At 40.0% G+C, this 24,059-nt stretch overlaps 2 protein-coding genes across 4 annotated transcripts in view; one reads left to right on the top strand and one right to left on the bottom strand.

Moving 5' to 3' along the window:
• Positions 1–12,697, bottom strand: part of spg11 (SPG11 vesicle trafficking associated, spatacsin) — a 30,747-nt gene extending 18,050 nt beyond the window's left edge. Inside the window, exons 1-20 of one of the 2 annotated variants that reach the window (XM_028431964.1) lie at positions 12,271–12,697; positions 11,864–12,051; positions 11,525–11,752; positions 10,743–10,962; positions 7,534–7,671; positions 6,971–7,359; positions 6,382–6,527; positions 6,180–6,306; positions 5,916–6,071; positions 5,672–5,847; positions 5,369–5,545; positions 4,750–4,821; positions 4,405–4,529; positions 3,806–3,981; positions 3,536–3,731; positions 2,216–2,419; positions 2,036–2,142; positions 1,733–1,878; positions 1,343–1,507; positions 1,019–1,085 (exon numbers count right to left, since the gene is read on the bottom strand). In XM_028431964.1, the coding sequence (XP_028287765.1) occupies positions 1,019–1,085; positions 1,343–1,507; positions 1,733–1,878; positions 2,036–2,142; positions 2,216–2,419; positions 3,536–3,731; positions 3,806–3,981; positions 4,405–4,529; positions 4,750–4,821; positions 5,369–5,545; positions 5,672–5,847; positions 5,916–6,071; positions 6,180–6,306; positions 6,382–6,527; positions 6,971–7,359; positions 7,534–7,671; positions 10,743–10,962; positions 11,525–11,752; positions 11,864–12,051; positions 12,271–12,485 (3,418 nt within the window). In that variant the 5' untranslated portion in view covers positions 12,486–12,697. The remainder of the gene's footprint in view (positions 1–1,018; positions 1,086–1,342; positions 1,508–1,732; positions 1,879–2,035; positions 2,143–2,215; positions 2,420–3,535; positions 3,732–3,805; positions 3,982–4,404; positions 4,530–4,749; positions 4,822–5,368; positions 5,546–5,671; positions 5,848–5,915; positions 6,072–6,179; positions 6,307–6,381; positions 6,528–6,970; positions 7,360–7,533; positions 7,672–10,742; positions 10,963–11,524; positions 11,753–11,863; positions 12,052–12,270) is intronic. The other variant, XM_028431965.1, reaches the window with a different exon arrangement.
• A 184-nt stretch (positions 12,698–12,881) lies between these two features.
• Positions 12,882–22,159, top strand: ciao2a (cytosolic iron-sulfur assembly component 2A). 2 transcript variants are annotated; one of them, XR_003672286.1, is made up of 6 exons: positions 12,882–13,209; positions 13,418–13,582; positions 17,834–17,883; positions 20,616–20,661; positions 21,168–21,318; positions 21,426–22,159. XR_003672286.1 is itself a non-coding variant. In XM_028431966.1 (5 exons), the coding sequence occupies exons 1-5, from the start codon at positions 13,089–13,091 to the stop codon at positions 21,266–21,268; spliced, it is 483 nt and encodes a 160-aa protein (XP_028287767.1). In that variant the 5' UTR covers positions 12,882–13,088; the 3' UTR covers positions 21,269–22,159. The 2 variants fall into 2 exon arrangements, 1 of the variants encoding a protein (XP_028287767.1); XM_028431966.1 differs by having other exon boundaries at positions 21,168–22,159.
• Positions 22,160–24,059: the final 1,900 nt, after the last annotated feature.

Raw genomic sequence — 24,059 nt, 5'->3', positions numbered from 1 at the left:
TTCTATTGTATTTATCCTACTGCTGCCTCTACTTACATACATCATACTACTGTGCTAGTATTTGCACCTCTGCCACTTGTATACTATGTCGAATAAATACTTCTTAAATAAAACATAATGAATGTAAAAAAGGACAAACCAAAACACATACAGCTACACAGAAACACTAGCTACTATACTACGTTAACCATTGCATTGTATGCTCTCAAGGAGGAGCAGGCTCTGGGTCTCTGTTAAGTGCCTTGAAAACAATTAAGAATACTGGACTGAATTGAACTATGATGTAAAGTGACCATGAGTGTTCAGAAAGGATCCAACAAATAAAATGCATTATTGTTATTATTAGTATTTCTAAATAAACCTGCAGTGGGATTAAATGTTTCTGAAGCCTTTATAATATTCTATATTTCTGTATAAATATGACCTAAAACATCAGCAGAAATTTTACTGAAAGTCTTAAAGTAGAAAGACAGAACCCAATCCAACAAATGAAAATGAAATATTGATGATAATGATAATGGATCATTTATTTATTCAGGAAAATGAAATATATCTATAAGAATATCTAGAAAATGTATGTGAACCTTTTGCTTTGAGTATTTACTGTGACCTCTTTGTGTAGCACTAACAGCAATAACTGCTGATGAGTCACCCACAAAAGCTTGGAAGAATTTATCCAATTTCTCATTATAGAATGGTTTCCTCACATAAACTGTTTGCTTTAGGTGCTTACATAACTTTGACTTAGCAATTCTAAAATGTTAGACAATTATTGTTTTTTTAACCATTCTTTTGTAGAACCACTTTCTTGTGGTTGTTGTCTTGTTGCATGATCAGCTTTGAAAGAGTAGTGCTGCTGCTTCCCTTTCTGTGCTACTGCTACTACTAATTCTCCATGACAAAATGTATATAGAAAAGCATGATAATAGATCATGATAAAGAATCTCAAAAATCCTGAGCTGAAAAGAGTCACAAGGTCACCTTTGTAATAACTTTTCTGATGGTTTTTAGCTCTTACCAGTTGAGTTGAGGGCATTTGCCACCTGCCAGCCAAACAGCCTGGAGGGGTCCAGAGGATGAAGTGCCTGGGGAAGCACGCCAACACACATTCAAAATGCACCCAATCTACTATGACAAGCACAGCAAGACACCACCCTCAGTTCCAGTGCCTTTTAGAAACATCACCTCAGGAGGGGCAGCAGTATGATTGCAGGTCAGGCTCTGAATCAGGACACTAACTGGTTTAGTGTCCTGATTGCTGCTGTTAGTGACACTAACTGCTTTAGTGTCACTAACTGTAAAATCGGTATTCTAATGACGTATGTGACAGATGTGAGTTTACCTGCAGGAGGTGGTACACAGAGATGTCTGAGGAGAGGCTCTTTCCTCTGGGCCCGGAAGGGAATAAGGAAGCTCTAAGTTTGGGATGTGAGGCCAACGCCATTTTTAAGAGCTGGGGGTCAACAGTCCTCTCTTGTCTGCCCGACCTTTCATTCTGAACCATCACCTGCACATGGCACATACAAGAAGGCCAAGCCAGTCATCACTCTGTCAGCATCTTAATTACTTAATTATTTCTAATTAAACAAATGAAACAGAAATATTTGGCATACTTGGCACTTCATTCAGGAAAACAGTCCTGTCATATCCAGTTAACTAAGTTAAGTTTTATTACAGGGTTTTTGTATTTATATATAAAAAAGTGGTTTTACAGAGTGGGAGCAGTACTCACCTGGTTAATTCCTTCAGGGGCAAACATGATTGCAGCCAGAGCCAACAGACTGTGTCCTTCTAACAGTAAACTGCTGAGAGAGGCCTGACTGCCTGGTAATAGTACCTGAGCACTGGTTAAACTGGCATTAAAGACCAGTCCTGGATCTGGAGTAAAAGACACAGATAACCATCCAAAGAAAGGAAAATACATATGAAAATTATGGTATTGTTATTTTACAGGAGGTTAAATTGTAATTAAATATATATTCCTAAGCACTGCAAGATCAAAATCAGCAGGGGGCATGTGCTGCAGCAGTGCTACCTGACAGATCTCTGGTGATCTCCTGAATCCTAACCAGCATCTCAAACCAGGGCTGACTCTCGGATAGGTTATGATTGGTCAGTAGGGGACAGTTTCTGGGTGTCAGTCTGTGGAGAAAGCAATTGTAACTTACGTTAACAATTCAGTAGGTGGCTATAACAATACACAGCACACACTCACCTGTAGTGCTCCAGATAAGTATAGAGGAGATATTGAAGGTTGTGGTCCAAGCAAAAGGTGATGAATACACGGTGGAGATCAAGGCCTAGGGGGGAGCGGTACTGAGGGACAGGAGAAGATGAAGCCATCAAGCCTTCACCCTGAGCCAGCCTCCACAAAAGCTGTTCCAAGTCTGCCAGCTCTTCTGGAATTAACAAACCTCTACTGTAGGAAACAGCACAGACATTGGTCAAAACATCATCCCCCCCCCTATTTCAACTATTTGGCTCTGTGCTGCTGCACTGGTTTGCTCAATATCTGTCAAAGAAACCCTGTATACCTTTTTCAAAGGTGCTCCATACATTACAGAATACAGTCATGTTCACCCCCTCAATTAATTCTGTGTTTCCAAACCATCAGTCCTCCACCACCATGCTTGACAGTGTGTATGCAGTGTTTCTGTGTTTGGTTTTCAGCAGACATGGTGGTGAGCATTAAGACCAAACAACTCCACTTTGGTCTCATGTGTTCATAGGACATTGTTCCACAAGTGTTGTTCTTTGTTCAGATGCAGTTTAGTAAACCTCAGTCCTGCTTCCATGTGCTTTTTAGACTGAAGAGTCTTTCTCCTGGTAACCCTTCAAACAAACTTTGTTCAGTCTTCTTCTAATTGTGCTGTTACATTAACACTGAGCATACTCAGTGAGGCCTGTAGGCTCTAACATGTAGCTCTTGGGTTTTTTTCTGTATTTCTCTGAGCTTGGGATGAATTTGCTGGGATGTCCACTCTTGTAAAGATTGACAGCTGTCTTGAAGGTTTCCACTTGTGAATCATATAAGATAATAGTTTGAAATGGTTTTATAAGTCTTTCCAGATTGATGTGCAGCAACAGTTGCTTTTCTAACATCATTGTTGCTGATCTGCTGACCTGCTGATGATCAATTCATTAAGGACTGATGATCAGCAGCACCTGCTGCAGCTCAACTAATTAAATACTATGGAAGCAGTAAGAGGGGAAACGTATCATATCATCATTTTTCCTTTTGGCTTTATTTTTCCAAACTAAATAAAATAACTAAATAATGGCACAGTGGAAAATAATGTTATATATAGTTCTTACTACAATCAGATGATTTTTATGATGTTTTTACACAGAAACATGGAGGGACATGCTATCTTTCGATGATGATTGTATAAATGCGGCCTAGAAAAGCAGGAAGGAGGAAGAACAGTACTTTTTGGTGACATAAGAAAACACAGTGACTGTTTCCAAAATATGGTTATTACAAGATCTCCAACATTTCAGTTTAAAACAAAAATTCTAAAAGCAGCTGCTGTACCTGGCCAGCAGGTCCAGGATGTTCTCCCTCATGTAGGTGCTGCAGACTGTGTTGCTAACAACCAGTTCTGGAGTTAACTCGGGCCATCGAGAGGCACCAGAGGTCTCACTGTTCTGAATCCAGTCAACCACCCGGTGTTGGTCATGGTGGGAGGTCAGGTAATGCCACAACACCGAAGACTCACAAGAACTCAGCTCTGATGAACAAAAGAAAGAAAACAATATTCAAGAAAAAGATTTTAAGGAAGCACTATGTGATATTCTGACTTACCTGTGTGCTGCATTCTAGACAAGAGAACAGCTGTACGGGAGCCCTGGTCCCAGTTCCTAACCCAATCCAGCCTGAGGTTTCTCCACAGCACCTCCCTCTCCTCATTCTTCCTTTGTTCCTGCAACTCTTCCAGAAACTCCTTACTGCTCCCCTCCTTATTAATCATATGGACAGTGCTGAAAAGTTTGGAGAGAGAAATTTAAATAGATAAAGCAGTGTGATTTGGAAGTCATTCGGAGACAGCCCAGAGCAGGGCAAAGTGAGCTCAAAGGAGATAAAGAGGAGGACCAAGGGAGATACAGCAAACATGAAAAGGAACAAAAGAGCAAAAGGGATGGGGACAGAGGAGATTCAGAGCAGGAGGTTAATGAGGATGTTCAGACAGTGATAAAAGGGCTGCCTGAGCAGAACAGTTACATGATGAGAATTAATGGCCACAGAATGACTCTATATAAAAAGAAATTAAAGTCTGTGTTCTTCCAAGATGACCCAGAAAGAATAATACACTACAACACAAGAAAACACAGGCAAAGAAATAAGTACCGTACATATGTAGTCTATGTTGTAGCCTCTACAGCATAAACTATTGGCATCTCTACCTTTGTGATGGGTTATTCGCATGGCAATAAAACGGCAGTGACCCGATCTTTTCCATCTCCTTGATAAACAGAACACTCTGCTTCTCCTCCTCTGGGAAGTAACTCCTACTTGACAGCTCCTCCACCTAAACGACCACATATCAGAGGACATAAACATGCTGATGCAGCCAGGTCAATTCTTTTCACATATAAAATAAGATATGTGTTGGATATGTGTCACAAAAACTATTATAGTATTGTATATATACAATATAGTATATGTAGTATGACAACACTTATAGATGGAAAGGAAGCAATACTGCAGTTATGTATATGGAAAATTGTGTTGTAAAATAACAGGATTACCATCAACTCTCTGAGCTCCTTGTCATTTGTGTAGATGCAGATACTATGGAGCTGCTTCTTCACATTGAACCCCTGCAAACAAAAATACTGCAGTTTATTATCTGCATATTTAAAGAAAATAAATACATAGGTGTATTTTGTAAGCCTGTAAAGTAAGTCTGTGCACATGAAACCTTTTTTTTCCACTAATTCTCAATAATTCTGCATCAGTATGAGCCATAACATCAGCATAACGAAATATACTGCTCCTCAAATAGGATGGTGTCTGCAGTTTTGTAGATTATATAATATAATATAATCATATAATCAATAAATGCACTGCAAATTCACACAAAAGTGGAAATTAAACAGAATGCCTTCTGACTTTTGAAGCAACTGAAGTGTTTTTATTTGTCCGTGGTGTTAAATGGTATGAGATGAAGTGACATCAAGGGTCAATGTCCCTGGAAACCGTGTTCACCAGCACAGTATTTTAGTGCATTTCATGGTTACTTTTGCAGTGTGTGCAATGTGTTCGTCATTTACTATCGTTTTGTCTATTTTGATGTTTTCTAAAGTACCAAAGCCTTTCATCATGTCACCAGTTAGTGTTTTAATTCCTACTTCAAGTCGCTCTTACCATATTGGTTAGCAGTGTGTTGGCTGTCTGCAGATCTCTGTGCTGCAGGCAGGACAAAACCTGACGCAGTCCCTCCATCTTGAAAGCTGACATATGCTGGTCTGGGCAGCTCTGCCTCCGCAGCACAGCCTGAGCTCTGGGGATCTCATTGGTCAAGATGGACCGACGGACCACTTCCTGCAACACACCAGTCATGTAACACAGCTGTTTAGAATAGATAAGAAACCTGTAACTATAAGACAATTTCACTCAGAGACTATCCACTAAATAGGGTTGTCCAGAGATAAAAAGAAATGATGTCACCTCTTTTGACAGCTGCTCCCACTCATCTTTCTTAGCCTCCTCCTGAGCAGGAGCAGTAGCTCTAATGCTGGGCATGTCACCTCCTCTATACCAGGGGTATTTCTTCATGTAGCTCCTCAGCTCTGTGATGTACTGGTCCAGAATGTCCATGCAGCTTTGCACACCTGGGTCCTCATCTACACACACATGATACTGAAGTCTCAGAGTATGATGGGTTAAAAGTGAACTAAAGTGTGTCTCTTACATTGAGGGCTGGACAGCAGAGAGCGGATCTGTGTGTTAACAAAGCTCACGGTGATGTTGAGCAGCTGTTCTGAGAACTGTCGGCTCTGCGCTTCACTGTTCGAATCTCTCACGGCCGAACACAGCAGGTCCAAAGCAGGTTGCAGCTTCTGCACTCCTGTATACACACACACAGAGAGAGGTTGTAGTAGTTTGGGTTGGGATGATATGTTACTTTTAAAAAGTGGTACACTCTATAAACAGCATATGAAGTGTGTATAGGTACTGTCTGTCAGGCTCAGTGTAGGCACCGCTGGCTGATCAGCACTGCTTGTTGTTGAGGGGTTTAGTACATTTTCTTTGCTCTTAAGGTAGAAATCAACTGTGTCCAGTTGACGGTTCTTTAGTCCAGCCTGTAGAACACAAAGCAGTGTTTAAAAACACAAATCTATAGTATTTTTTTGTCATTTTCTCAATGTTTCACTGGCCTGCAGGGCATGAATGGGGATGGAGCAGCGGCCCCAGTTGTTCAGGTGACAGACTGCATCAACTGTTGCTGCGCTGCCAAACAACATCAACCTGCTGAGCAGCTCCTCCTGGGACATGGAGAACAGAACCTGGAACACTCCTGACTCTGGAGACAGAGAAAGACAGATTCAGTTCACTGTGAAAAGAAATGAGGACATTTAGGACAGCCTCGATGAAAACTGTCATTGATTTTTTTCTTTCAAACACTGGCACCAGAGCCATTTTTTTTGTGTATTTGAGTTTTTGTATTATTTTTATGTCTGACTGTTATGGAAAAACATAATATTAAAACCCTCTAACCTGCTGGGAGGTTTTACAATCACAAAAAATGCCAAAATTGGGCTGCTTATCACACAAAAGAAACACAAAACAAACCACAAAATAACAAAAGAAAAGTAAAATGAACAATCGGCACACATTGATAAACATGACAAAAGTGGCAGGAGTGGAAAACTCCTTTTTAGCCTGGGGCTAATTCTGGCTGTTTTCCACCCTTCAAAAGGGTTGAATGATATTCAATTACAGTTTATGTGTGTGTGCTTGACTTACTCTTCAGCAGCAGTCTGTGCTGCCTCTCCCCACTTCGTTGAACAGGAGCTGCTTCACCCTCCACCCTGTGGTAGCTCACATGACAATGCTCAACGTCCCATAAGGCCACTGTGTTTTGTCTGTTGCCAGGCGTGACAAAGGTCACCAGTGCAGAGAACTCAGTGACAGTGAGGAGAGATGAAGTGGATGATTCAGGGACAGAGAGCGCAATGGTTGCTCCACCGGGAGGAGCTCTGCTGTGGGGCAATGACGGAACCAGGTGGGAGTCCAGGTGGGGGAGTGAAGTGGCCCAAGACCTTCCAGTAGGCTGAGAGGAGGCAGAGGAAGAGGATAGAGTGGCAGCCTGTTGGACTCTGCTGTGCAGGGAGGCCAGACGAGCTTCCCAGGAGCTAGAGGGGAAGTTACAGTCAAGGATAAGCAAAAACGATCATAAGATCGTGTGACATTTTTAGCTTATACTATTAAATAGCTTATGCTATAACAACTCTTTTTAGGCTGCTCATTTTGGTGATTCTATGCCTTCTATAACCACTGTTTGTTAGATGTGGTTGCCAGTATTTTACCGGTCAGTGCTGAAGGTGGATCCGAGGGCACTCAGACTGTAGTTGGAGCTAGACAGATTGTCCTGGTCTGTTGGGATGTGGGGCTGGAGAAGAGAACGGGGCTTAGGGACAGTACACAGTAGATGGTCTGGATACAACCTGGAAAACAAATACAAAAATCAGAAGTTTGTTTTGTCATCCTAAAGCCTCAAGGTCTGCCATAAATCACCACCTTACAGGGCTCTCAAATTTGTTAATCAGTATAAATATCTTGGCATCTGGATGATGACTCATTTTCTTTTACTCTTCACATTCAACAGTTAGTAAAAAGACTGAGACTGAAACTAGGGTTTTATTTTAGAATAAAGACTGTATGTCCTTTAAGGCCAGAAAGAAACTTGTTGCTGCCACTTTTATGTCAGTGTTGGATTACAGTGATGTAGTCTATAGGCCCTGTTCACACTGGAGAAAGTCATTCCAGCTAGAGTAGGATTGTATCTGGATAGTCTTTAAACTGGATACGTTCAGACCTATTTTCAAATCTGGCTATCACACAAGCGTGTCCGCACTCAATCCGGCTTAATCTGGCTCGTTTGCGGTCCTCCAAACCACTAGGTGGCGCACCATAATATACACAGTCCGTTCAGGCCACGGTAGGACCGCGTGTGCACATGCGTCGTGGGTTTTTTTGTCCCGTGTCGCTCCTCGTGAACTGGAAGTAGCATGTTGCTAACCGGACGTATGATGTCGCTAGCCGGATTCGCTATCTGCATTTGCGTTCAGACCTGAGTCACATTTGAGCCAATCCGGCTAGATCCACCTCCATGAGGTGGATTGAAATCAAGCTGGATATAGCCAGATTCACAGTGTTTACACTCAGAAATCAGGATATATCCAGATATGGCCCAAATCCCGCTCTAGCAGGATTGATTTCCCCAGTGTGAACGGGGTCTATTATATGCATGCTTCTCTCTACAAGCTCTTGACACCTCCTATCATGGAGCTCTGAGGTTCATCACAGGTCTCTGAGCTCTGTCCTAACACTGTGTGCTTTATGCCCGTGTTGGCTGGACTTCCTTGTCATCTCGCAGGCATTGGCATTGGCACCTACTTATTTGTAAGTGTATAATGGGTCAGCTTCCACCCTACTTACACATGCTTATTTCCCAGCAAAGCATAGGGTCCTAAAGCTTTCATTCCCATGACTTGTTTTTACCGTCTGTTCCGAACGTTCGATCTAAGCTGGGGAACAAGGCTTTACATTTTGCTGCCCCAACTGCATGGAATTTCCTACAAAAGATTTTAAATTTGAAGGAGCTGACCTCTGTACAGTGTTTTAAAAGGATTTTAAATGTTAGGGAAGCTAAAACAATGAGATGCAATTGCTTCACCTGATAATAGCTTTTATATTGTATATGTATTACTGAGTTGCTGCCTGACCAGGAAACTCCTGCAAAATAGATTTTTAATCTTAACGAGTCTCTTCTGGTTAAAAAAGGTAAATAAATTAAATTAAAAGTATATTTTTGCAAGAAACTAACTCTTTGTGCATAATTAGGTTGCAGATGAGTTACAGTGGAAGGCAGTTGTGCTGATGTGATTTTTGCCTGTGAAACAGCACAGTCAGGAACACTCACATTAGACAAACCAACCAAAACTAATTTGGCAGAAAAATGTGAATCATTGGACCATACTTTGCATTGCTCAGGCAGAACATTTAAAAAACTCAAGAGCTACATCTCAGAACCTACAGGCCTCACTGAGCATGTTCTGTGTTTATGTCTTTGACAGCACAATTAGAAGAAGACTGAACAAGCGGAGTTTGTTTGAAGGGTTACCAGGAGAAAGAATCTTCCGTCTAAAAAGCAGATGGAAGCAGAACTGAGGTTCACTAAACTGCAACTGAACAAAGAACAACACTTGTGGAACAATGTCCTATGGACAGATGAGACCAAAGTGGAGTTGTTTGGTCTTAATGCTCACCACCATGTCTGCTGAAAACCAAACACAGAAACACCTCATACACACTGTCAAGCATGGCAGTGGCAGGGCGATAATCAGGCCTCAGATCCTAGGCACTGTGCAGACAAGGTCAATACAAAAGAGGGGTTAGGAACTTTTGCACATAACTTTCTAGGCTTGTGCAAAATCAACGATTAATATTTGCCACTTATCGATTACGGCGATTAGTGCCTCGTCATGATGACGCATTTTTGTGTGCGACATACTCTCACCATCACTGGCAAGCACGCACATGTGAGCCCACAATAACAATAATGGCAGAAGGCAGTGGTATTCAGTTAAATGATGCAGAGCAGCACATTCCTAACAGAGGTTCAACGCCTGTCACCATAAGCCGGAGTACGAAGAAAGTCGAAGAAAGCACAACGAGGCCACAACGCCGGCTACACCTGCATACTCGACGTGGAGCGTTGGTTGTTGCCATAGTAACTTAATGTTTGCTGGTATTAAAAGAATGAACTCCGACTGGAGAAGCTGCCTCCCGATCTTTATTTATGGACTCCACAGCAAGATAGGAAAACATTACAACAGCGAAGTCTCCTCCAGCAGATATTGGAAAGAATTCCACTCAGCCGTGAATCCGCGGTACGTTTAGTCATTGTGCTCCTTACGACCGCCAAGAAGAAGAACGTAAGGCAGGTTGATTTGCACAGACATACATTTAAATGTGAAATTGTCCAGTTTGTTTGTAATGTTTTTTCTGCTGCTGTTCTACAGTATGAGTAAAAACATGCTCCAGTGTGTGACATATTCCAGTCACAGGTTAATTTGCACAGACACATTTTCAGAAAAAGTTACTAAATGTTTGCTTCATTATTATTTTGAAGCAGTTTGTGCAATACATCTGTTATCAATAAATATTTCAAACACGGCTGGTTGGTGATCACTACTTACCAGGTTAACCTGTTAGAATGAAGTAGTTAACTTGACTGATGATTTGTCAGTATCATTTTAGAACAATGTGGTGATTTAGAGTCAAAAACATGTAAGTGCAATTGTCATCAATTAATCGTCAAATTAATCGTTATCAGCTAAATGCCACAATTAATGGTGATTAATTTTTTTGCCAATATCGGCCAACCCTATAACATTCTCTGAAACACCACTTGCTGTTGGCTGCTTGTTGTTCGTCCCAAATATCAAAAAATAGGTTTTACTTTAAAGGGTTAAAAACTGGGACTTGACTAAAACTGCTCCTGCTTATGTACCTGAAATAGTGGTTAAGGTCAACAGCAATGGCAGTGTGGCACCGGGTGATAGCTACAGCTGTACTGAGATCAGCTGACACCTGGAGGTGGCAGAAGGAGAAAGAAGAGGGGGATGACGAAGAGGACGAGAAGGTCAGATCATCTTCTCCCATGCCAGACCTCAAGTAGGCAGGCAGGTCAATGCTGGCTAGCAGACTGCCATCAGAGATATTGCATAAGGCTGAGAGGCAAAGTCAAAGGAAGACCATTCACTTACTGACGGAAGACAGACGTAACATATTTGGATGAGAATATCAAGGACAAGCACTATATGGGACCTTAAAGGCACAATGAACAACCAACGGTAGCGACTTGTTGATCATTAGGTGATCATAAAGTAAAGCTAGTGTCTGCAACCATACATTTATATTTGCTGAAGTAATTAATCAAGTGAGAAGCAGGGTCAGTTTAGATTTCTGTAGGACATCACTTCTTTCTAATGACCCCCTGCTAGTCATTAGAAAGAATGCAGGTGCCTCCACCTTGGCTTCATTTTTCAGAACTTTCAGTTACAGATACGAATTTGTCTACTACTGCAGATGTTGGAAGATTACTCTATAATTTAATCTATACGGAAAACATAAAATATTATTTGTAGATATTTTGGCTGATTGTGTAATTAAACAGCAGCCATTTTTTTTCAACACAGAAATGTGCTATGACACTGCGACACTGGCTACCCAATCTCACAAGAGATGTTTACAAGTAATAGCTGAAAAGTAGCTGCACACTGTAAAGGATACATATGAGTCCAGCAGCGCTGAGGATGAACAGGGTCTCTGTGCAGACACAGTAGTGGACAGCAGTGTCTCTGTCACTGTCAGCCAGCTGGATGCTGCAGCAGGATAATGTCTGCGGCTCCTCCTTCGTCTGCGTCCACTGCAGCTGCAGCAACCACTTTCTGTTCAGCAGTACACAGCAGTGGCCAGCCGCAAAAAACAGCATGTTCGCTGACTGCAACTCGCACACACCTGGAAATAAAGTCTCAGTCATTAAAAGTAACATATTTATTATATATTTTCAATCTCTATCAGTGCCTATATACTACTGAAGGCTGTCATGAGGAGTGTATGTGTACTTACTTTGGTCTAGCTTTCTGACAGTCTGCAGTAGGCAGTCTGCAGGACTTTCAGAGACACAGCGCAGAGAAATTAAGGTTGATCGTTCTGCTTCTACCTCCAGTAGCTTCAGGTCACACTGAGATCCCACTGCCAACAATTTGAACCTGCTGACACCCTGACTGTGGAGGGTTAACTCTTCCCAGGAAAAGCTATGGACAGAAAGATATTTTTGTCAGTATTGATGCAGTGATTTGATCAAGCAATACTATTCTCTGTTAGTTTGTTTTGTTATTCTAAATTATTGTGTAGTGGGACCCATTTTATTATTTTAGATAGAACTAACTAGCACAGCGGTACACACGTTATTATTATTATTTACTCAAAGCCTATATTTAGAACAGGATAAGGACTCTTTCAACTGCACTCACTCTTTGTAGCAGCCCTCTACTGCAGCCGGAAGAGTCTCTCCGTCCGCCGGGTCCCACACCACCAGCTCTCCCCTGACGTCCAGACAGCCGAGAAGAGAGCTTCCAGGAGCCAGTTCAGCTTTCTGTATGTCCGCAACATCTCCACAGTTCTGATTCTCTGGGATCACAGCCACTTCTATGGAGTTATTCTCCAGCCGCTGAGCCACCTCAACCATAATTAAGCGGTTAATGAACAGCTTACACAGGCAGGGTGATTCACATGTTAGTTAAAGAGATATTTTCCAAAATAAAACTTAAAACCCGCCTTCACAAAGCTAATAAAACGTTTATTTTACAGAAGTTTAGTCGTTTCTTCATGTCATGTAAACAGCTACACCGTCTGTGTTGTCACATGACCAATCTTCCTGTCAGCTGATTAGGACTGACCAATAGGAAACGTTACAAATGTCGAATGCGAAGTGATAATAGACCAGGGAGTGAAAAAAAGATAATTTTACAGGTTTAAAATATTTATTCATATAAAATGTATAAAATAAAGTTAGTTGGTTAAAAATACAACACGATACATCACAGACAAGCATCTTTACATCGTTCGACTGCTTTCCCCTGAAACCACAATTCGGAAGCGGAAGTGACAGACGCGGTCATTGGGAACAAAACAAGCTGCAGATATCTATACTAGTTACCAGTTAGTGTTTATAACTGCCAACAGTATTGACATTAATATAGATCTGCAAAAGCTCTCGCAAACGAAGTGTCTCAGTCTTCCCGTTAAAGTCAATTTATACCATCCTTTTTATTATGGCGTTTTCTAAAACATGGAAGTAGTGCTAAGCCTTGTATCGTTAACTTTCGCCAAGGTTTTACAGTTTTCCGGAATTGTCGACAGGAATGCCCTAAGGATCAAAAAGATGGAGGAGAAAGCGTTAGAGGTGTACGGTAAGGGTCCCTAAGCACAGCCTACACAGGCAAAGTTGAGGGAAGAATGGAGATTCATTAACATTACTTTGAAGTGACTTTGTTGGTCTCCTGATATTTATAAAATACTAAAATTTATGACATACTATGACTCATTAATAAAGCTTCAGTTTTAGACACCACATATTGCTGTAAGGTGTATTTAAGTATGTTTTCTGCCCACTATTAGATGTGATTAGATCGATCCGGGACCCTGAGAAGCCCAATACCCTTGAGGAGCTGGAGGTGGTGACAGAGAAATGTGTGGAGGTCCAGGAGCTGGGGGAGGATGAGTATCTCATCATTATCAAGTTCTCTCCAACCGTCCCTCACTGTTCGCTGGCTACTCTGATCGGTCAGTCACTTATGATATTGCAAAACAAACCCAGTTTGGATAAGTTCCTTGAATGATTGCTTTAAAATATAAAGTAATAATGACTGTCTCCCTGCCAATTCCCTAGCCAACAATCAGTTGCCAGTATTCTGTACATATTAAAATATTTAAAAAATAAACTAATTAATTGACTTGGTTATTGTTATATAAAAGGAATTGTAATTTGGACAGATTTTTCTCCTGCTGCAATTTGCCTTTTAAATAGAGAGCAGGTGTAAAAGGGGTAAAAACCAGAGTATATAAACACTAAATTGTAAAATATCAAAAGGGCTCATGGTCAGCATGGTCTGGCTGGTATTACTGACCAGCCAGATTTTATTCGAAGGACTTTTTGTTATGTGACTGACAGGAGACATTATCACTCACAGACATTATCCTCTTGTCATTCAGCAACTGAATATTTGAATAACTCATGTTGTAATTCACATTCTATTACCACCACAGTTATCCTTTAAACAAAATGTTCATTTTCTGCATCTAAAACTGTTATTTTAGGGCTACACTTTAACCAGTAGTTATGTTTTTATGATTGATTTTTCCAGTCCTAATTTGATACAATTATTGATGTTCCAGTTGCAAAAAAAATCCAACAGTTCTTTGCAATAATTAATCAAAGAACAATTTAAATAGCTCAACACAAAAATATTCCAATGTCTAAGATTTATTCAACCCCTTTATGAGAAGCATCTTCAGTACTCTGCAGAGCACCTTTTTTCTGTTGTAACCTGCTGCAAACAATGCATAGCCAGACACCAGCTTCCTGGGGACTTCTTAGCCCATTCCTCATGGGAAAGGTGACTGTGATAACCACTCTAGTATCTTTCAGGACTGAAACAAAGCCTAGGTGAATTTTGTCTTAGAGACAACTAAAAGAGACAGATGTTTTTAAGCTGATGTTTTAGATCGTCACCTTTAGTTTGATTTATTTTTTAGCTTCTGTTCATTTCACAGGTCATGATTCTATCAGTAAATATGAGTTAAAAAGACCTTCTACTATGTAAGCTGAATCTGGCCTCCTGAAAATACCCCAAGTCTCCAAGAGTACTCTTACAAATTTAATCATAGCTGACTTATTCTTTGATCTCAGGAATAGGTTCTGCTGCTTTACCTCTCTTTGTTGGCCTTTTTTCTATCGGCCTGTAAACTTTAACTTCTTAATGAAGTTTCTTTCCAGTTCTACTTGATTTTGCTTAAGAGAAAGGATTAGGTTAATGTTGTTTAATTCTCGATTCTTGATTTAATTTAACTAACTACTTTTTTTTTTTAAACGTCCACCCCAGCATTGGGTTACAGACTGGACCTTGACTGGGCCATTGCAGCACCTTATTTTTTATTTTTTATTTTTAAATCCTTCTGTGTAGCTTCTCATGATCCAGCGTTGACCAAGGTTTAGCTTGGTCAGATGGCCACACATTTGACTCTACAGTACTTTGGGACCTGTGGTATATAGAGTTCAACTCAATGGTTGCAAATGGCCTAGGTCCTGTGGCTGTAATACAAGTCCCAGTCATCAGCCCATCATTCCATCACTAGTAAGCTGCTATGAGCTGTGTGTGTAGATAGATATGCTGTGTTTGGGTTTGGCGCTGTGAATTATGGGTAAAACATATAAATTTGGTCCATCTGTCCAAAGGACATTGGTCTGGAAGTTCAGATGCATTTTTGGAAAGCTGTGCTGCCATGTTCTTTGTTCAGAGAAAAGGCAACTCCTCCTTGCAGCCCTTTCAAATAAGCTGTACTTGTTCAGTTTTTACTAATTCTAGCATCATGAACTTAAACGTTTAACTTAATAACAGAGGGCTGTAGAGTCTGAGATTGAGCTCCTGGGGTTTTTGCAGCTTGGAGTTCTGTGCTGGAGACAATGGCAGCTGATTTGAATGCCAGTGAATAATCTTCCCCTCTATAGAAGGATGAACTTAAGTAATGGCTTTATAACCCTTCTAAAATTGATGTGCAGCAACAATTGCATCTCTAAGGTCATTGCTGATGCCATACCTGCCGTTGTGTCAACACAACCAAAAATACTCCAGACCTGCCAAAACCTCTGTTGTGAAAGTGCTAACAAAATCAAAAGGCATTTGATTGATGCCTTTTGGCTGCTACTTCCCCTCCAATGTTTTTTTTAACACATGGCTCGCTCCATTTTTTGTAAAATGAAATAATGATGGTATAATATTTGACATCAGAGGTTGTAATTTCACAACTGACTACTTAATTTATTATGCTACAAATCCTTTTCATATTTTTTTGTGTCTTTTTGTGTTAAGCTATATTCTCTATAATTTGTGTATTCATTGTAGAGACCATGTGGAAAGCTCATAGTCAGATTTAATTATTCAGTACTCCTCTACACAGTGACAGCACACAGAAATAACTTTGACTTGATTTGAACTGTCAGGTTTTCCCTCAGGAAGTTGTTCTTATTTGTATCATGAATGGCTGGCAAATAATTGATGCATTTTGCTGAGGTCAAAGTGATCTCATGGTGTGTCATTTTAACAGTGTGCTGAGTAGGAAAGATTTTTCTTTCACAGCAGATATATTGTGGACCAGAGGGGTACTGCTAGTCCAGTGCTGAAGCGACCTGCCACGTATCCGAGGAGCATTGTTGCTGCAGACAGAAGCTTTTAAGATAGCTGCAGGTGGTGAGACTCGCATCTCTGGACCCATTTTGGGACTCTTAAGTACCCCAGTTTGAGAGTAGGAAATGGTTCAATGATACCAAAAATTCACAAGTAAAAGGTAGCATTTTGGTCTTAGTCCATTAGATGTTTGATCACTAGAAACATGAAAGAGCAGGAAAAGTACAGAAAGCTACACACTTCAAAGTTTGAGATCACAACTTGAAAAAACACACCACTCAGGCTTGAAATCAATATGTACGAGAGATACCATATACCACCTTGTAAGTGTTAAGGTAATCAAAACAATGGGGAGAATGAACAAAAACAGTTTTTTTGTCAAGAGCACATGAACAAAATACACAAGGTGAGCATATCGACACAGGTGTAATAAAGGAGGGTGTAAAAACAATAGGCTGGACTCAAATGCACAAGTATGTCTTCCAGGTGTTCAAGATTTTATTTAAAAATCAGGCAAACAAACCAGAGGGTTAAGGCAAAAAATTAAGCAGGCAATCAGGAGGGAGGGAAAACACACAGTAAGGGCAGGATGTAGCACAATCCATGGCCAGAGCTGATCTATGTATAACCTAGTAAATCTCTATTCATGCCACTGTATTCAGACTGCCTGCAGTTCACCAAGAGTTCTGTTCATTCTGAATGGGACCGATGGATCTGAATTGCTAAGATAATTATTCACATCTGTTTCTAGACAAAAATGTAATTTCAGGTCATTTTTAGCTTAGCTTATATAGCTAATATAGATTATATAGCCGAACTGAACTGAGTAGAAAGTTCTTTCATCTATTTTGCAGCAAGTGCACAACATGCTATCATTTTGCTCATTGTTTGATCGGTCAATTCAGACTCTGACAGGACGTCCCGCTTTGATGGCAGCCACAACTGTCCATCCTTATAGGGGCTCTGCTGCTGCTTGGTAGATGGGTTCCTTTGACAAAAGCCAGAGATTGTTCTATTGACTTTTTGTTTATTGCAGAAAATAAAGTCCTTGGCTAACAAAAGCATACTATGCTGACAAATTTTGTCAAATTTGATGGCAAATTTTCACAAAGAAACACCACTTGTATCATTTTAAAGCATAGATTTGCTCACCAAAGTAAAAAGCCAATGTTAACCGCTGTTATTTTATCCACAGTACAAAATCCTTGAGGATGTCTGTAGTCCAATTCAGGTATTTGTTTGTAACCACCATTTTAGGATCAATTCACTATTCACTCTACTATAGTGTTTTTTTTCAGAGTTGTGGAAATTTTACCAGTTGGAGGCAAATACTGTACTACTCAAAATCAATTAATTGAAAGTGAATTACCTAATTCAAAATGCATGGGTTTACATATGTATTACATACACATTACATTTACATATTATTTATATATAAGTGATTTGAGTGGAAGTTTATTGAAACCTTGTAGTTTTTGAAAATGAATCTCCCTGTAGGTCGCACGGGCACTTTAAAGGTCATGGCTTTATTCTCAGAATTCTCAGAATTATTACCTTTTTCTCTGAGTGCTTAAATGCTGCTGTGTATTGTGTGGGATCAGTGTCTAACTTTAGTACTCTGTCTCTGCAGGCCTATGCTTACAAGTGAAACTACAGCGATGTTTGCCATTTAAACATAAGGTGAGTACCAATGTTACAAGTTGTGCTGATCACTTTGTGTTTTGTGTTTAGACCCAATACTCATATCAATAAAAAATTCAGCAACATCTGTTCCAGGAACAGTGTAACCATTACTTTTGCTGCTAATTTTCAAAGTCTAACACTGGGAACACAGTTGTAGTGACACCACCTCTTTCCCACTGCTGATGAGTAAACAACCCTTTAAAAACCGACTAATTTTGCCCATTGTGTTCTAAACATGATTATGGATGTTTATTTCCCAAGGTTTAGTAAAGAAAGTGATGTGTTTATATATTAAAATTTAAGCTAAGACTCAAGGGAAGAGTAAAATTGAGGATGCAAATTGCAGCAATCAGTCGCTAAGAGTTTTAGAGTACCATCGTCAAAAAAAGACAGCATGCAGCACTGATGATAAGAAAAAGGATTTGATGGGTTATTAGGCAGTGGAGTCGAAAAATATGGATTCATTGATTATTTACGTCACCTCATGTCATGTCACCTGCTGTCACACTGTACAATGAACACTACTGATCATGTGCAATATGATCCTACGCCATATTGTACAGTACAAGATTTATTTATTTAGTTTCTTGATGCACTATGTACAGTTAAATCTACTGTTCTCTATATTACACATATTAACTATCTGTTAATATGTGTATATGTTTTTAACTCTATTGTATCTTAATTGGTAGTTTTATTTTATACTGTATCTTTTATTTTTATCTTATCCTATTTTTACTAAAGTTGTATCTGTGCTGTTGCAACAATGCAATTTCCCAATTGTGAGACAAATAAAGGGTTTATCTTAATCTCATAAGCCCTACACACAATAGAAACAAAACCTCAGAACAGGCTGTAAAGGAACTCCACCTCACGAGTACTGACTTCTGTATGATATGCTACTTGAAATTGATTGACTGACATGGTGTCATGGCGTCTATTCCTGATGCTAGAGCCCTTCAATTGAAGTCTATTGAGCCACTCTTCACACGTTGACACCTAGTAGTAACCCTTTAGGATTTAGAAATAAAGCTAAGTTAGTGTTAAAAATTGCACTTCACCTTTTAGGCTCTAGGGGCTGGCTCCAAAAGCGAGTCAATCCCATAATAAAATCTCCAACTTTACAGCAGCAATAAAAACGTTTCCAGCCTGATACAAAAAAAATGTAAAATTACACATAACTATGGGCGAGACCGCCTTCAGTTAATAGTGAGTGCCGACTCACAAGGCAAGCTTTCTGCTTCGGCAACTACCCTCCTGCCTTAGTTCAACTCGCTCTCCACCTCTTTGCCTGTATGTGAAGTTTAGGCAGACTGTGATGCTGCAAACATGGTGACAGTTTTCAGTAACCTACAGATGAAATAACAGAAGCATCATCCATAGTTATATGGACACCAATTGACTGAGACTGCAAGTGTAAATGATGTGCCAGGTATAAGACCCGCTTCAACTGTGAACCATTGTTTTTTTTTTGTTTTTTTTGGCAGGTTTACTGCTTGCTGTGTTTCTGCAACCTTTTCATTCCTTGTAACAAAAGTTTCAATCAACTTTCAAACCCAAACACAAATCGAACGTTCCCATGAACAACGAAAGGCAGAGGAGTGAAAACCACTCCCAGAGCTAGGTTCATTGGGGACACACACAGCTGTTATTTCATCAGAGTACAACTCTTACGCACAAAGAGGAATTACGTTGGGGGAAAAAAAGAGAAATTGGCACAGCAAAATACAGCCAATTAGCAAGGTATTTCTGAACTCAGTTCCAGGAGTCCAGCTTTGGGGACAAAGGCGTTCTTTAAAGGCTATCAGACAGCAGTGTGTGGAGAGCTTCTTGCTTTATCTCTGTACCATTAAAGCTGTTTTACAAACAAGATGAGTAGCCTCTTGATTAGAGAAGTGTTTCCTATCACAGAGCTGCTAAACATCTGCAAAGCAGAGGACGTGATCAGCACAGTAAAGCCTCACAGTACAGAATACCAGTGTAATGAACAAAGATTATTTAAACTGAAAGTAGACATTAGAAGAATCATTCTTTTATATTAATAATGTATCAAATGACAATTTCTGCTGTTTCACAGTAGGTTTGAGACTCTTTCCAGCTCCAAGTTCAAAAGCTTTACATTCATTTTTCAACTTAAGTCTCAGTATTTCTGACTCATCAAACATGCTCTGATAAACTCCTTGTGTTTACAGGAAGCAGGTATCTGAACCGTTCTGCCTATAAAGTGCATATGTAATCCAAAACATAAGTACCAGAAGTAGAAAAAGCAAAAAGCAGAGATGTGACCTGCTGGTCACCATGCCAGTTAGCTATGTGTATTCCTCTCCTGAGGATCCTTAGGATCACTACACCACACAAGCCCTTTTGCCACTACAAGGCATCTGAGAAGACCACTGGCATCACTTTCACTATGCATTAGACTAGAGCAATAAGATTTCCTTTCCTTGGTACTAAGGGACCAAAAAAAAAAAAAAAAACACAATCTGACATGTATCAACACATGTCATCACTCTTGTAACATGTGCAACATTTGTCCTGTTAAAATTACAGTTTTAAAATATTAATTCGCTCTGTTCTCAAAGCTGCATGTGTCCCATTTCTCTGTAGAGCTGTCATTCTGCTTTTTTTAATACTAAACTGTTGTGTTGTTGTTTTCTGTGCACACCACGCGAGCCTCTAATAATAGCGCATCCCTTTTAACATAAATTCTCTTTTTCTCTTTCTCTCAGCTGGAAATTTATCTTTCAGAAGGAACTCATTCCACTGAAGAAGATAGTAAGTCTGATTTTTGTGTGATATAATATGCTTTGCACTCTTAAAATAAAAACTATGGTCCACATAGACAGCATTTACACTTCATCCTCTAAACCCCAAGATATTCCCCAAGTGTTTTTCCCCATTCACCGTGAAAGTGCCTACAGGTGATGCTAATATTGGGGGGGAAATGGGAGCTCCACATGCTATAGTTATTTACCTATTTGCATTATTAAATGCACTATAAGCCAGTTTATAATGTATGCAACTGTAGGAAGCTGGCTGAATGGCCATATTATTTAATTATTTTTAATTCAGCCATGTTGAATAAATATCAACGAGCTAGGAATCATTTATATTCTCAGACCAATGTATATGTGACATATGATGCTTTCAAGGACCATCAGAAAGTTAACACATAGACATAGTCATACATAGTCTTTTAAGAGGTTTTTGGAGACTAAAGGAACCTTATGTTAGCATAAATTAACCTGATTCAAATTCATAATTGCTCTTTGTATCTCCAGTTAACAAACAGATCAATGATAAGGAGCGAGTGGCAGCTGCAATGGAAAACCCCAACCTGAGAGAGATTGTTGAGCAGTGTGTTACCGAACCAGACGACTGAGGGAGGATGCGGCACCTGCCAGAGGCCAAATCTTTAGAGCTGCAAATTCTGTGTGTGTCTCCACAGTGCCAGAGGATATTATTCAGAGGCTTTCTAAGCATCAGTCTGCAGGGATGGGCTAATGTTGGCTCTGGGGATTTGTGGTTTTTTTCTCCAGAGAGAAGCTTGAATGCTGAGCAATAAAGGAAAGGCAGGATTCAAAGCTGAAATAAATCTACAGACCAACAGTTTCGTTGACATTCTTATCGTTCCCTTTTCTGGATGACATCACGGGGAACAGCAGCAGGTTTTTGTTTTGGCATCTGCTGAGTTCTGCTGAAGGCAACAACAGATATGGCAGAGGAAGTGGGCCAAAGAAAACAGGAAACGGCTCGTGTCCTACTTCCATCTCATTCTCCATCCTTCTGCTTTTTCTCCATCATTTAAACAGACAAGTGGCAGAGAATGAGCCATCTCCTTTTGTATTCTAGAGCAGAAAAATCATCTTTTCTTCTGATTAGACGTATGTCCTTTTATAAATGAGCTCATGAGGTAAATTACTCAGAGTGCAAATTGTGACTGTTTTAGAAGTGATTAATTTAATGTACAAAAGAATGAGGAATTAAAGCTACTGTGTAATAGAATAACATGCCTGATGTTTTTGAACAAAAGTTTCTTTTTACACCTGTTACACCTTAAAATCGTGTTGTGTTCAAAGAGCTATATTCCACAAAAACATGATTCTGTAAAAAAAAAGTAATTTTATATATATATATTTGTATTTGTAAACTGGGAAATTTCACTGTTGCAAAAGCAGGGTAGAGGACTTTCATACATATAGTGGGTAAAGAAAGTATTCAGACCCACTTAAATTTGACATTTTTGCAGATGTATTAAAAAAGACAAATGAAATATCACATGGTCCTAAGTATTCAGAGCCTTTGCTGTGACACTCATATATTGAACTCAGGTGCGTCCATTTCTTCTGATCATCCTTCAGATGGTTCTACACCTTCACCACATTTGAGTCCAGCTGTGTTTGATGATACTGATTGGAGTTGATTAGGAAAGCCACACACCTGTCTATATAAGACCTTAGAGCTCACAATGCATGTTAGAGAATCATGAGGTCAAAAGAACTGCCTGAAGAGCTCAGAGACAGAATTGTGGCACAGATCTGGCCAAGGTTACAAAAATTCTGCTGCACTTAAGGTTCCTAAGAGCACAGTGACCTCCCTAATCCTTAAATGGAAGACGTTTGGGATGACCTAACATATACACCAAATGTGCATGACTCTCAAGTTACTTTTTGATAAAGCAAATAGTTAATTTTACCTCCACTTTGCTCATTTGTCTTATTACAATAATTGTCAACCTTGGTTAAAGAGGTAGGGCCACTGAGATTTATTTACAAAGTCACCCTGTTTACAGTTCTTATAGTAAAACTATGAAATAAAAAATATATACAAATCAAGTTCAAGCTGATCAGAAGACGGGGCAGTAACAGATAGCACACTGCTCTGTCTACTTTGTCTGCTTTCAGTTCATTGTAAATAAGTAAAATGTAGTGCTGTTCTCTTTTCACTGCCAACCAACTTTTTCATATAAAACACAATGTTCCATAGCATAGCATATTGAAAACCTCACGGTGGAGAAAGACATTGCATTGAGGTCTTGCCACAGAGAGCTTGCATGTATAAATTATATTGCCCTTGTCCATAAATAAAAGGTTTGCCTTCTGCAGGGTCTATAAGAAAGAAGGCAGCTTTGTTGTGAAAGACTTTGGGTCATCAATGTGTGTTTTTTAAGCACAACTATCAGTGTGTGTCTCATCAATACTTCCAAAATCATGAAATTCCTTCCACACTATATTTTTCACACAGATTATCTAAGTCGATAATCTTTACTTTTACATTGTGTAATAAAAACCGAAATAATCAACCCACTGAGACAACTTGCACAAATTCTATCACTGCAATTTATAATGTTACTCAATAGTGTGCATTGTATCTGTATCTGTGCTTCATCAGTGGATGGTGTCCCATGGGATCTCCTTCCAGACCCGATTCAAGGCATCTGCTTCTGGACAATCTGTGACAGCAATGTGTTGGATCCTCTAAAACACAACATCCTATAAGTGCTCATTTGGTTTTGGGGAACATGATGGCATCAATGTTTTCATCGTCTATGACCCACTGCCAAACCAGTACAACACGCATATCCCCCATGCTGAGTGTGAACCTGCCCTCACCTGCTCTCATAGTGATAACTTGCCACTTCTGGTGTTCTCTGGAAAATAACAAGAGCGCAGGTCAGATGAAACAACATCCAGCCTTCATCCGACTTTGGGGACATCAGACTAGGGGAGTCCAAAAGTTTGGGCAAAAACATGCACTCCATCTGCTCTATGGAGGTCATTTTGTAGGGTTCTGGCTAGGGATGTCCCGATCAGGTTTTTTTGCCCTCGAGTTTCAAGATTCTCTATAAAGGCGGCAAATAGCAAGTCACTCGTTGCATCAAAACCTGTGTGTGTGTGTGTGTCATACCCCTACACTACAGGACACAGAGCCACCCTGCACAGAAGGCGTTAACCTTGAGCCCTAATAAATATATATCCGAGTCCTGATCGGGAGGCAACATCCGATTGCGATCGAGTCTGAATCACGTGATCGGATCGGGACATCCCTAGTTGTGGCCTTCTGTTCCTCCTTGCACAAAGGAGCAGATGCTGGTCAATCTGTCTGGTTGAACGCCTTCATACGGCCCTGTCTAGCGGTACTTGAATATCACTCAGTCTCCTATAAAGTACGCC

The sequence above is a fragment of the Parambassis ranga genome, chromosome 19 (genome assembly GCF_900634625.1).
Source record: "Parambassis ranga chromosome 19, fParRan2.1, whole genome shotgun sequence".
Classification (NCBI taxonomy): Eukaryota; Metazoa; Chordata; class Actinopteri; family Ambassidae; genus Parambassis; species Parambassis ranga.
Note: the sequence above shows the minus strand (reverse complement) of the source record. Positions and strands in the feature narration are given on the sequence as shown.

Bases quoted from the DNA above. Each gene is read 5' to 3' on its own strand.
- ciao2a (XM_028431966.1), top strand. From the start codon at position 13,089: ATGGAAGTAGTGCTAAGCCTTGTATCGTTAACTTTCGCCAAGGTTTTA. The intron at 13,210-13,417 runs GTAAGGGTCCCT...GCCCACTATTAG, and splicing joins GAAAGCGTTAGAGGTGTACG to ATGTGATTAGATCGATCCGG. The intron at 17,884-20,615 runs GTGAGTACCAAT...TCTTTCTCTCAG, and splicing joins GTTTGCCATTTAAACATAAG to CTGGAAATTTATCTTTCAGA.